Source organism: Crinia signifera, chromosome 4 (genome assembly GCF_055691185.1).
Source record: "Crinia signifera chromosome 4, ASM5569118v1, whole genome shotgun sequence".
Classification (NCBI taxonomy): domain Eukaryota; kingdom Metazoa; phylum Chordata; class Amphibia; order Anura; family Myobatrachidae; genus Crinia; species Crinia signifera.
The window spans coordinates 6,637,757-6,652,168 of NC_139220.1; the positions used below are offsets into that span (position 1 = coordinate 6,637,757).

At 49.8% G+C, this 14,412-nt stretch overlaps 1 protein-coding gene across 14 annotated transcripts in view; it reads left to right on the top strand.

Annotated features, from left to right (window-relative positions):
- CACNA1C (calcium voltage-gated channel subunit alpha1 C) overlaps positions 1–14,412 on the top strand; it is a 319,991-nt gene that overhangs the window by 277,401 nt on the left and 28,178 nt on the right. For 11 of the 14 annotated variants that reach the window (XM_083180868.1, XM_083180855.1, XM_083180858.1 and 8 more), the window contains 9 exons: positions 1,185–1,313; positions 1,947–2,012; positions 2,353–2,444; positions 2,801–2,966; positions 7,011–7,138; positions 9,062–9,158; positions 9,951–10,053; positions 10,189–10,290; positions 11,606–11,733. In XM_083180868.1, the coding sequence (XP_083036994.1) occupies positions 1,185–1,313; positions 1,947–2,012; positions 2,353–2,444; positions 2,801–2,966; positions 7,011–7,138; positions 9,062–9,158; positions 9,951–10,053; positions 10,189–10,290; positions 11,606–11,733 (1,011 nt within the window). The remainder of the gene's footprint in view (positions 1–1,184; positions 1,314–1,946; positions 2,013–2,352; positions 2,445–2,800; positions 2,967–7,010; positions 7,139–9,061; positions 9,159–9,950; positions 10,054–10,188; positions 10,291–11,605; positions 11,734–14,412) is intronic. The other 3 variants (XM_083180859.1, XM_083180860.1, XM_083180866.1) reach the window with 1 other exon arrangement.

Here is a 14,412-nt window from a genome sequence, read left to right on the forward strand (position 1 = left end):
GAAGAAAAGTTTAGTTCTTAATCAGAAATAAGTGGTCATGAGTATAAAAAATTTGTTTTTTCCTTATTTGTAAATATTATATATAAATATTACGTAGCCGTGGGGTCCATTCCGTTTTATAATGAACACACCTGAGTTTCATTAGATTTAATTTTGTACCATATGAAATCTATATGTGTGCGGACAAATCCTAATTTAGCTGGGTCTGGATAAATTGGGATCCTTCCCTGGAGATTGATTCCAGTTTAGGAAACGGTTGAGGTTGATGGAAAGATGGAGACCAATGGCGCAGTCCGTAGATGTGGGAGGTACCAGCGCTGTCTGGCAGAATCTTCAGGACCTGCAATGTTCTCAGCACGAAATCTCGCCTGTTCTGTCCCCTTATCACTTGATGTTTTCTCTCCCTGTCAGCAGGTGTGTATGAGATTGTGGGAGGGGGGGGATTCACTGGAGCTGGTGGGAGCGTAGCCAGAATCCTAGTTACTAATAATAACAGGAGGCCGCCTGCAGTGGTCTGGGCTGTGCACTCTGTAATGCAGGTTCATTGGAGGACCCTGATAGTGAGGCAGATGTTACGGAGCCGCAGAGACCCAGGCAGGATTCCTGCTCACCCAGCCACAGGCCCAGGTATCCCAGCATTACCAACCTCTCTAATCCCATTGCATTCCAGTCCGCTATAGTTCACCACTTCCCCGGATAGTGAAAACTTAGGACAACCAGAGCTAGACTAGGTCTCTTCATTCAAGAATTCTGGACTAGGAGGACGTTCCCTGTAGTTGGGACACAAGGAGGTGTATATAGCCAGACGCTTTAGTATTAATACCTAGTGGGGCGCTGCCATTGCCATTTATAGCGATAGGATAGTATTGGGCGCTAAACGTCAGGTGAGTCAGCCGCCATTTTCTGGACTGACCCAATATTCAGTCTATCAATTTCCCGGGAGCTAGCGGCCTTGCGGAGCCCCTGCCAGTTGTGAATTGATAAGCTGCTATGTGGTAAATATTGGTTCAGGCCACACAATGGCCGCCTCCATGGAGCAGGTGGCAGGAGCGTAGGTCTCAGAAATGGGGCTGAGTCTGGGGGCTCTGCAGGGTAGGACAGGCAGCATATTAGGCAGCCCCTTCACAGGGTGACCCAGCTGCCCCTCACGTTCTGTATAACCTATGTTAAACTGTATGTTCTAGCAGGGTGAGGAGAACTCCCGAATCTCCATCACCTTCTTCAGGCTCTTCCGAGTTATGCGTCTGGTGAAACTTCTGAGTCGCGGAGAGGGGATCCGGACCCTGCTCTGGACATTCATCAAGTCTTTCCAGGTAAACAAACACACCTGTGCTAAGCCACACCCCTCAAAGGCACATGACATGGTCACATGACTAATACACAAAATGGAGTATGTTTTCCACCTCTAAGGAAGAGGTCCCCAGTCAGCTAGGTTATCAGTTACAGAGGTCACCAGCCAGACCGGTCAGAGGTCACAAGTAAAACAGGATATCAGTCACAGAGGTCACCAGCCAGACCGGTCAGAGGTCACCAGTAAGACAGGATATCAGTCACAGAGGTCTCCAGTCAGACAGGTTATCATTAATTCAGAGGTCATCAGTCAGACAGGATCTATTCATAGAGGTCACCAGTCAGACAGGTCATCAGCCAGAGGTCACCAGTCAGACAGGTCATCATCCAGAGGTCACCAGTCAGACAGGTCATCATCCAGAGGTCACCAGTCAGACAGGTCATCAGCCAGAGGTCACCAGTCAGACAGGTCATCAGTCAGTGAGTAAGTAGCTCCTGCAGCCTGTGCTCCCTGACATCCATCACCACCAGCAGCCGCCTAACCCCCCCCCCCCCCCCTCCAGATAACACTCTGATAATGATGTTATATGGGACGTGCCGCGAGGTGACTGCTTTTCCCCGTACTGACCATGTGCTCTGTGTTCTATTATCCGCAGGCTCTCCCCTACGTGGCCCTACTGATTGTCATGCTGTTTTTTATCTATGCGGTCATCGGTATGCAGGTAAGGACCCGGTATCGCCACCTCTCTGCCGGTGGAGCAGATATACACCGTGTATCCTAGGCAGCCATTGTGTAGGATGGACATATACCCCGCCTATGTCTTCAGTAAGAGGTGACAACGCTGAGGCACGGGGTACGCAGTGGCTGCCTTCACTCTCAATTCCAAATAGGTAACTTCAAAAAGGGTGGTGCCAGCGCCTCAGAGCCTGTATAGCCTCCTATAATATACCACAGTATAGGAATGCTGCTATAGACTGGCAGATTGCTTTACCTCTTATCATTGTGGGCAGGACATTGCCCCCACCGGGGGCGTCTCACCACTGACACCGCTCTCTCTGCAGGTGTTTGGGAAGATCGCTTTGAATGACACCTCGGAAATCAACAGGAACAATAACTTTCAGACCTTCCCACAAGCCGTCCTGCTTCTCTTCAGGTGTGTGACAGGGGAGGGGCCGACCTAGCGGGAGCTGCGGCCTGGGGCGTATTACAAGCTGGGATGTGGTATAAGCTGTCATGGGGGGTTGCAACCTGGGATGTGGTATAAGCTGGCATGGGGGACTGAAGCTTGGTATGTGGTATAAGCTGGCATGGGGGGGCTGCAGCCTGGGATATGGTATAAGCTGGTATGGGGGGGCTGCAGCCTGGGATGTGGTATAACTTGACATGGGCGGCTGTGGTCTTGGACATGGTCTAAGTTGGCAGTGAGGGTCTGCGGCTGGGATGTGTGATAAGTTTATACTTTGTTTCCCCCCTGGGGTTGGGGTTCTGACTCTCATCGTTATGATGCAGGTGTGCCACTGGGGAAGCCTGGCAGGAGATCATGCTGGCCTGTCTACCCGACAAGAAGTGTGACTCCGAGGCTGCGCCCCACCCCTTTGGAGAAGAAGACTTCACCTGTGGCAGCAGCTTTGCTGTCTTCTACTTTATCAGCTTCTACATGCTCTGCGCCTTCCTGGTGAGTGTGAGCTCCATGGCCAAAAGACGGCCTCAGGCTATATAAAAAGAAAGGGCCCTAATTTAGGGTCATTGCTGAGTGTCTACTTAATACTGTATTTCCTGCTACTAACCTGCACTGCTAGTCCTCCAGCACACTCATAGTCCTCCAGGCACATTGATAGTCCTCCAGGCACACTGCTAGTCCTCCAGGCACACTGCTAGTCCTCAAGGCACACTGATTATCCTGCAGGCACACTGATAGTCCTCCAGGCACACTGATAGTCCTCCAGGCACATTGATAGTCCTCCAGGCACATTGATAGTCCTCCAGGCACACTGCTAGTCCTCCAGCACACTCATAGTCCTCCAGGCACATTGATAGTCCTCCAGGCACACTGCTAGTCCTCCAGGCACACTGATTATCCTGCAGGCACACTGATAGTCCTCCAGGTACACTGATAGTCCTCCAGGCACATTGATAGTCCTCCAGGCACATTGATAGTCCTCCAGGCACACTGCTAGTCCTCCAGGCACACTGCTAGTCCTCCAGGCACACTGATTGTCCTCCAGGCACATTGCTAGTCCTCCAGGTAGACTGATAGACCTCCAGGCACACTGCTAGTCCTCCATGCACACTGATTTTCCTCCTGGCACACTGATTGTCTTCTAGGCACACTGTTTGTCCTCTTGGCACAAGTAAGTCGCTCCTGCAGGCACATTGATTCTCCTCCAGGCACATTGATAGTCCTCCAGGCAAATTGATAGTCCTCCAGGCACACTGATTGTCCTCCAGGCACACTGCTAGTCCTCCAGGCACACTGATTGTCCTCCAGGCACACTGATTGTCCTCCAGGCACATTGCTAGTCCTCCAGGTAGACTGATAGACCTCCAGGCACACTGCTAGTCCTCCAGGTACATTGATTGTCCTCCTGGCACACAGATTGTCTTCAAGGCACAATAATTGTCCTCCAGGCACACTAATTGTCTTCTAGGCACACTGTTTGTCCTCCAGGCACACTGATTGTCTTCTAGGCACACTGTTTGTCCTCCTGGCACAAGGAAGTCGCTCCTGCAGGCACACTGATTCTCCTCCAGCATACTGATTCTCCTCCAGGCACATTGATAGTCCTCCAGGCACATTGATAGTCCTCCAGGCACACAGATTGTCCTCCAGGCACACGGATTGTCCTCCAGGCATACGGATTGACTTCTAGGCACACTGATTATATTGTATGCACAATGATTATCTTCCAGGCACACTGATTATCTTCCAGGCACACTGATTATCTTCCAGGCACACTGATTGTCCTCTAGGAACACTGATTGTCCTCCAGACACACTGATTGTCCTCCTGGCACACTGCTTGTTATCCAGGTGCACTGATAGTCCTCCAGGCACGCTGCTAGTCCTCCAGGCACACTGATTGTCCTCCAGGCACATTGCTAGTCCTCCAGGTAGACTGATAGACCTCCAGGCACACTGCTAGTCCTCCAGGTACATTGATTGTCCTCCTGGCACACAGATTGTCTTCAAGGCACAATAATTGTCCTCCAGGCACACTGATTGTCTTCTAGGCACACTGTTTGTCCTCCAGGCACACTGATTGTCTTCTAGGCACACTGTTTGTCCTCCTGGCACAAGGAAGTCGCTCCTGCAGGCACACTGATTCTCCTCCAGCATACTGATTCTCCTCCAGGCACATTGATAGTCCTCCAGGCACATTGATAGTCCTCCAGGCACACAGATTGTCCTCCAGGCACACGGATTGTCCTCCAGGCATACGGATTGACTTCTAGGCACACTGATTATACTGTATGCACAATGATTATCTTCCAGGCACACTGATTATCTTCCAGGCACACTGATTATCTTCCAGGCACACTGATTGTCCTCTAGGAACACTGATTGTCCTCCAGACACACTGATTGTCCTCCTGGCACACTGATTGTCCTCCAGGCACACTGCTAGTCCTCCAGGCACACTGATTGTCCTCCAGGCACACTGATTGTCCTCCAGGCACATTGCTAGTCCTCCAGGTAGACTGATAGACCTCCAGGCACACTGCTAGTCCTCCAGGTACATTGATTGTCCTCCTGGCACACAGATTGTCTTCAAGGCACAATAATTGTCCTCCAGGCACACTGATTGTCTTCTAGGCACACTGTTTGTCCTCCAGGCACACTGATTGTCTTCTAGGCACACTGTTTGTCCTCCTGGCACAAGGAAGTCGCTCCTGCAGGCACACTGATTCTCCTCCAGCATACTGATTCTCCTCCAGGCACATTGATAGTCCTCCAGGCACATTGATAGTCCTCCAGGCACACAGATTGTCCTCCAGGCACACGGATTGTCCTCCAGGCATACGGATTGACTTCTAGGCACACTGATTATACTGTATGCACAATGATTATCTTCCAGGCACACTGATTATCTTCCAGGCACACTGATTATCTTCCAGGCACACTGATTATCTTCCAGGCACACTGATTGTCCTCTAGGAACACTGATTGTCCTCCAGACACACTGATTGTCCTCCTGGCACACTGCTTGTTATCCAGGTGCACTGATAGTCCTCCAGGCACGCTGCTAGTCCTCCAGGTACACTAATAGACCTCCAGGCACACTGCTAGTCCTCCAGGTACACTAATAGACCTCCAGGCACACTGCTAGTCCCCCAGGCACATTGATTGTCCTCCTGGCACACGGATTGTCCTCCAGGCACACTGATTGTCTTCTAGGCACACTGATTATCCTGCAGGCACACTGATTGTCCTCCAGCACACTGATTTTCCTCCAGGCACATTGATAGTCCCTAAAGGCACATTGATAGTCCTCCAGGCACATTGATTATCTTCTAGGCACAATAATTTTCGTCCAGGCACACTGATTGTCTTCTAGGCACAATAATTGTCCTCCAGGCACACTGATTGTCTTCTACGCACAATAATTGTCCTCCAGGCACACTGATTGTCATCCAGGCACAATAATTGTCCTCCAGGCACACTGATTGTCTTCTACGCACAATAATTGTCATCCAGGCCCACTGATTGTCTTCTAGGCACACTGATTGTCTTCTAGGCACAATAATTGTCATCCAGGCACACTGATTGTCTTCTAGGCACAATAATTGTCCTCCAGGCACACTGCTAGTCCTCCAGGCACAATAATTGTCCTCCAGGCACACTGCTAGTCCTCCAGGCACAATAATTGTCATCCAGGCACACTGATTGTCATCCAGGCACCATAATTGTCCTCCAGGCACACTGATTGTCTTCTAGGCACACTGATTGTCATCCAGGCACACTGCTAGTCCTCCAGGCACAATAATTGTCATCCAGGCACACTGATTGTCATCTAGGCACCATAATTGTCCTCCAGGCACACTGATTGTCATCCAGGCACACTGCTAGTCCTCCAGGCACAATAATTGTCCTCCAGGCACTCTAATTGTCCTCCAGGCACACTGCTAGTCCTCCAGGCACACTGCTAGTCCTCCAGGCACACTGATTGTCATCCAGGCACACTGCTAGTCCTCCAGGCACACTGATTGTCATCCATGCACACTGCTAGTCCTCCAGGCACACTGATTGTCCTCCAGGCACACTGCTAGTCCTCCAGGCACACTGATTGTCCTCCAGGCACACTGCTAGTCCTCCAGGCACACTGCTAGTCCTCCAGGCACACTGATTGTCCTCCAGGCACACTGATTATCATCCAGGCACACTGCTAGTCCTCCAGGCACACTGCTAGTCCTCCAGGCACACTGATTGTCCTCCAGGCACACTGCTAGTCCTCCAGGCACACTGCGAGTCCTCCAGGCACACTGCGAGTCCTCCAGGCACACTGCTAGTCCTCCAGGCACACTGATTGTCATCCAGGCACACTGCTAGTCCTCCAGGCACACTGCTAGTCCTCCAGGCACACTGCTAGTCCTCCAGGCACACTGCTACTCCTCCAGGCACAAGGAAGTCGCTCCTGTCCTCAGCCCACACACAGGACCCCGTGTGCTAAGCATGTGATCCATGTATGTTACATTGACATGTTCCCATCTTCCTCTCTTCAGATCATCAATCTGTTTGTCGCGGTCATTATGGATAATTTTGACTATCTGACGCGGGATTGGTCCATATTGGGCCCTCATCATTTGGATGAATTCAAACGGATTTGGGCAGAGTACGATCCGGAGGCCAAGTAAGACTTTGACATAGGAACCCACGAGTCTCATTCACACCTGTTTGCAAGGCTGCAATTTTTGCAGATGGACAAAACCATGCTGCGCTGCAGGTGGGGCAGATATAACATGTGCGGAGAGAGTTAGATTTGGGTGACTTATATTGTTTCTGTGCAGGGTAAATACTGACTGCTTTATTCTTACACCGCAATTTAGATATCAGTCTGAACACCACCCACCCAAACCGAACTCTCTCCGCACCTGTTACATCTGCCCCAGTCTGATATTTGTGTCGTCATGTTGCTTTTGTGTTTAGGCTTGGTTTACTATCTACGTGAGCTACTATTGGGAGGGGTAACCTATGGCGGGGATAGGTTAGAGGTCACATAGGGTTAAAGGTACAAACTTAAACCCCAGAAAAAAAGAGGTCAACCTTTTCCACTGTCGATCTTGTAACGTAATGCATGTCGACCCATTGGCTGTCTACCTACTGCACATCTATTGTACCACATCCGTGGTGGCACTGCCCCCTAAGCAGCGCATTGAACTGAACGCTATATATGACATAGGAGTCTACTGACATAATGGCGGTAATGTGACTTCGCTCCGCAACTCGGCCAATGTAAGGACGCGCTTCTTTAACGCTCTGAATGGAAATAAGATTGGACTTGTCACGGGACGGTTAGAGCCGGGAGCGTCCAGCTGGAATGCGCCGTATAGTATAACAGTATTAGGCCGCCACGGAATCGGAGCCGGGTCAGTAAGCCGTATAAAGTCGCACATATTTACAGCTGGTTTGTTTGGATAAGTTGTATTCGGAAATGTTCTAAATCAATTATAACTAAACAATTACAGCACATGTGTTACAAACAAGCATTGTAACATTGTTTCTAACCATAAAAAAATGAAAATATACTTTAATCTGTCAAAATAGCTCATGTGCTATACATTACATTTCTATGATAATCAGACACACAAGCAGCTTCCGCTGTTTAAAATGATATGCAGCATGCCTATATTCCGTTTTTTTCTGCTACAGTGTTGCAATTACACACAAAATATGGACGAGCTGCATATCAACGTTTATCCAGTCATTGGTTGGAAGGCTTGTTGTCATCCTATCGCAGCCTGTGCAGTGGCGTAAGTTCGTCCCAGTTGCCCGGAGGCAAGATGAATATTGGTGCCCCCCCCCCCACACACACACACACACACAAACACACAAACGTTAATCAAAATATATATAGTCTGTTATGAAATATACATTATATACTGTATATACAGAGAGAGAGAGAAAAACACATATATATTTCAGAACTCAGCCACAGAAGCGATATTGATGGCTTTCAATTAATGGATTTAAACTGGCAGAGGTGAAGAGGTGCCCCCTTGAGAGCAGGAGCCCGGCGGCAGATGACTCCATTGCCTCCCAGAGTTCTGCCTCTGCGCCTGTGCTTCCCGCAGACCATTCACCTACTATAGTCTCTGCTGAAGAGAACGATTCATTGAAATGATATATTATAAGTCCAGGAAACAAACTGTGCTGAGATTTTGGCCGAACCAGAGACCGGTACAATTCCATTTTGCGGATGGATTTGGCCGATTTTCGCAGTGAGAGAGCTCCGCAGCCAAACGTACGCACATATGTGGGCGTTTCCAAATCACCCATCCCCGCTTGTGGTGGATTGGGCATCATTGGGTGGCAAAGGGGCATGTAGGCTACTGTTTAGTGAGGGCATGCAGATGCCACTGCGAGCTATGTACGAGGGCCCTGCCGTGAGTGCGCGCTGAAAATGGTGACTATGGAACCAAGCGTACAGGAAGGTGACGCAGACTTGGACAGTTTGGGCATAAGCCATATCGTTTTATACCCCATAGCAATGCCTTGTGGGTATGGTTCTAGCAATGGTCAGCTCTGTAACGGCCCCTGGTGTCTGTCTCCCTAGGGGTCGGATCAAGCACCTGGATGTGGTGACCCTGCTGAGGCGGATCCAGCCCCCCCTGGGCTTTGGCAAGCTGTGCCCGCACCGCGTGGCATGTAAGGTAAGTAAATACCGGGCGGCTGGGACTTTGCTATAGGAAACAACACAACCTGTCCTGCGCTCACCTCTGGACCCTGCTGGAGATTATTAGCTAGTTCTAACTCTCTGCCATTTCCTGGGGACATTGTCTGCGCAAAGCTCAGGGATCCTCCCCACTTGTAGATTATTAGCATAGTCGGGGTCTGCAAACAGGATATGAGCTGTTTTCCTCTGTTATCAGCAACTTTTCTTCATAAAGTGTATTTTCAATAATACCCGTGGTGCCGCTCCGACAGACCCACCTGACTCTCACACAAACCCCGGCTGTTCCCTGATCCGGCCCAGGTCAGACATTGAGGGAGCAGAGCGTTATAGCATTATAATGAATGCATTCGGCTGAGATAGCTATGATGCATTGTCCTCATTTTAGGACAACACAAGCGTTACTAGGAGGCCGGGGAGCTGAGCGTTCCATCACATCCCAGTGTTCTGCGGACGGCTGCCCACAGCACAGCCGGAAAGCCGCAGTACAAGATCCATTCAGATAAATGGATTCCAGGCTGGATGTTGAGTCTAATAACTCCCCGCAGGCCAATCTTCTACCGTCCTCAGTGTGCTACCATAGAGGTAGATCGTCAGGTGTAACGAGTTCGGCAGAACCAAATAGAACTTTTTATCATCTCATCTGCAGCGATTATCGTGGTTGGACGCAACTAGGAATGTAGGGAAGATGCGAACCAATGAGACAGAAGTGTGGCCTGTCGGAGCTGACTCTCTCTCTCTCTCTCTCTCTCTCTCTCTCTCTCTCTCACAGCGATTAGTCGCCATGAACATGCCGCTGAACAGTGACGGAACGGTCATGTTTAATGCTACTCTCTTCGCTTTGGTTCGGACCTCTCTATGCATTAAAACAGATGGTAATTCTATCCTATTGTGTTGTCCATAACCTGCGCACACTCTGTCCCTCTCCAAGTCTTGATACATCTCCTCCTTACTCGTGTCGTGTACATTTTGCTGTTTGCACTCAATAACACTTTACTCTGAACACCCAGGTAATCTGGAACAGGCCAACGAAGAGCTCAGGGCCATTATCAAGAAGATCTGGAAAAGAACCAGCATGAAACTCCTGGACCAGGTGGTGCCCCCTGCTGGTGGTAAGTGGGATACTCCTGCATGTCGGGTCTCCTCAGTAATGTGGGCAGGTGTACTGATATGAAGACAGGTGTATGGTAGGTGGACAGGTGTATGGTAGGTGGACAGGTGTATGGTAGGTGGACAGGTGTATGGTGTGTGGACAGGTGTATGGTAGGTGGACAGGTGTATGGTGTGTGGACAAGTGTATGGTAGGTGGGCAGGTGTATGGTAGGTAGACAGGTGTATGGTAGTTGGACAGGTGTATGGTAGGTGGACAGGTGTATGGTATGTGGACAGGTGTATGGTAGATGGACAGGTGTATGGTAGGTGGACAGGTGTATGGTGTGTGGACAGGTGTATGGTGTGTGGACAGGTGTATGGTAGGTGGACAGGTGTATGGTAGGTGGACAGGTGTATGTTGTTTGGACAGGTGTATGATGTGTGGACAAGTGTATGATGTGTGGACAGGTGTATGATGTGTGGACAGGTGTATGGTAGGTGGACAGGTGTATGGTAGGTGGACAGGTGTATGTTGTTTGGACAGGTTCATGATGTGTGTACAGGTGTATGATATGTGGACAGGTGTATGGTAGGTGGACAGGTGTATGGTAGGTGGACAGGTGTATGGTAGGTGGACAGGTGTATGGTAGGTGGACAGGTGTATGGTAGGTGGACAGGTGTATGGTATGTGGACAGGTGTATGATGTGTGGACAGGTGTATGATGTGTGGACAGGTGTATGATGTGTGAACAGGTGTATGATGTGTGGATAGGTGCATGATGTGTGTACAGGTGTATGATATGTGGACAGGTGTATGGTAGGTGGACAGGTGTATGATATGTGGACAGGTGTATGATATGTGGACAGGTATATGATGTGTGGACAGGTGTATGGTAGGTGGACAGGTGTATGATATGTGGACAGGTGTATGGTGTGTGGACAGGTGTATGGTGTGTGGTCAGGTGTACGGTAGGTGGTCAGGTGTACGGTAGGTGGTCAGGTGTACGGTAGGTGGACAGGTGTACGGTAGGTGGACAGGTTATGGGATGTGGACAGGTGTACGGTAGGTGGACAGGTGTACGGTATGTGGACAGGTGTACGATAGGTGGAAGGTGTACGGTATTTGGACAGGTGTACGGTATTTGGACATGTGTACGGTATTTGGACAGGTGTATGGTAGGTGGACAGGTGTATGGTATGTGGACATATGTACGGTATTTGGACAGGTGTACGGTACGTGTATATGTCTGTACTGTAGAACAGATGAGAATGCGCAGGGGAATGTGTTGGTTGACCTGACGTATTGTTTTTGTCGATCCCTTTCTCTGACCCCAGATGACGAGGTGACAGTGGGGAAGTTCTACGCCACCTTCCTCATTCAGGAATATTTTCGGAAATTCAAGAAGCGTAAAGAGCAGGGGCTGGTAGGAAAACCTTCCCAGCGCAACGCCCTCTCCCTGCAGGTACCCACCATTACACCTTTCTGTCCTGCAGCTACTGTATATGAGGTATAGATGTCACCCATTGGTATGTGCCCAGTAGCGGCCCTTGCAGGGTAAGGTGTTCTGCAGCTACATCTGTATATTTCTGGAAATGGCTGCACAGTTCTATACTTCACAAATAGTGGGCGCAGGGGCCTCGATGTGCAACATTCCAGCATTTTAGGTGCATTCGTGGCTCCCTTACATGTACACGCCTACACTACACCCTCACATGTACATGCCCACACTACACCCTAACATGTACAGGCCCACACTGCACCCTAACATGTACATGCCCACACTACACCCTAACATGTACACGTCCACAATACACCCTAACATGTACATGCCCACACTACACCCTAACATGTACATGCCCACACTACACCCTAACATGTACACGCCCACACTACACCCTAACATGTACACACCCACACTACACCCTAACATGTACATGCCCACACTACACCCTAACATGTACATGCCCACACTACACCCTAACATGTACACGCCCACACTACACCCTAACATGTACACACCCACACTACACCCTAACATGTACACACCAACACTACTCCCTAACACAGTGATGGGTAACCTTGACACTCCAGCTGTTGTTGAACTACACATCCCAGCATGCCCTGCTACAGTTTTACTATTTGGCCATGCTAAAACTGATGCATGGCATGCTAAGATGTGTAGTTCAACAACAGCTAGAGTGTCAAGGTTAGCCATCACTGCCCTAACATGTACACACCCACACTATACCCTAACATGTACACGCCCACACTATACCCTATCATGTACACGCCCACACTATACCATATCATGTACACGCCCACACTATATCCTAACATGTACACGCCCACACTACACCCTTCCATGTACACGCCCACACTACACCCTTCCATGTACATGCCCACACTACACCCTAACCTGTACACGCCCACACTACACCCTAACCTGTACACGCCCACACTTTACCCTAACATGTACACGCCCACACTACACCCTAACATGTACATAGCCACACTTTACCCTTCCATGTACACGCCCACACCCTTCCATGTACACGCCCACACTACGCCCTTCCATGTACACACCCTGCCACACCCTTATATCTACACGCCCACACCACACCTACATCTACAGGCCCACACCACACCTACATCTACACGCCCACACTACACCCTTCAATTTATGCTCCCTCGCCACACCCTTACTTCTATATACCCAGGCTACATCCATACAGCTACACGCCCTGCACATCACTGTACATACTATCCACTACTCTATATGCCATCCTGTACATGCATTCTATACTACCTTGTACATAAATTACTGTATATACCTACAACACACATGACATTCACATACAGATTCTCATACGCCTCTCAGCCAGCCTGTGGAATCGCCATATCCCTTCAGCTGGCGCAGTCAGGTGCTACATCTGACGAGGACGCACAAGCATCTCACCCGCACGCGTGTCCCCGTCAGCATGGCGCCAAGGAGTGGTTTCCCTGCCTATCTCTGCAACAGGGAGACAGGCGGGGTCGGGGGAAGCTGGAGGCAACTGGGGGGGGGGGGCTGCTGAGGGTGGCGGAGGGCTCTGACAGAATCGGGCGTACGCATACCCCCTTCCGTCTGCTGGCGGGACCTAGCGATAGAACCACCAGGAGCAGCTCCAATTGGAGGTACTCCATCTTTATGTATATAGACAGACAGACATACGACACTGTATTTTATTTCTTTTGCGACATAATCCCCTTTCACGGCGATACACTTTTCCGAGCGTCCCTGCCATTTCTTTAAACCCTCTAAAAAATACGCTTAGTCAAACTCACGTCGGCTTCTGTCTCGACGCTGACCTCCTTGTTTGAGGTGAATATTTTTACCGCGAGCCCCGTTTTCAGGTCAGGGAACAGAAAGAAGTCGCAGGGAGCCAAGTCGGGCGAGTAAGGTGGATGCGGCAACAATTCATAACGCAATTCATGCAATTTGCCAGCAACAATTCCGGATGAGAGATCTGGTGCATTGTCGTGGTGGAAAAAACCTAACCTATGAATCAATCTGAAATTTGGTATGGCGTTGTTTGTAAGATGGCAGTACACGATAGTAATACCAACCTTCCTCAGTAACGCCACCTGTCTTCAAGCACAAAGGGGATGCAATGTTTTTGTGCGCAAGTGCAGCCGCTAAATTGATTATTTGCCGGCCGGTTCACACCCAGCAGTGCTGGCAGAGGCAGCAGCCACGGGTAGCGCCCATGGGAACGCCCCGCATTTTATGGGTGATCCCATGGAAATGCCCTGGTGGCACAGCTGCCAGGCGCGGGCAGCTGACATCACGTGATGTCAGCTTACCGCCCTCTTCCCGTATAGGGGCACCGCAGATCTAAGACACCAGATTTGATGGTTGGCGACCATCAAATGATTCCTGCAAAACATCCTGCGTGCGAGGAGATTCGCGGTGCATGCGGCGGGTGGACCTTTGTGTGAATTTCGCAGCTTTGCGGGTCGATCAGAATGAGGGCCATATAGAGATAGACATATACATTCATACACACTAGGGATTGTCAGAGGTTATATCACCATAGTGTATACAGTACTTCCTGTCTATACAATCCTATACATAGCTACATATACAGTACCACATTGTGCA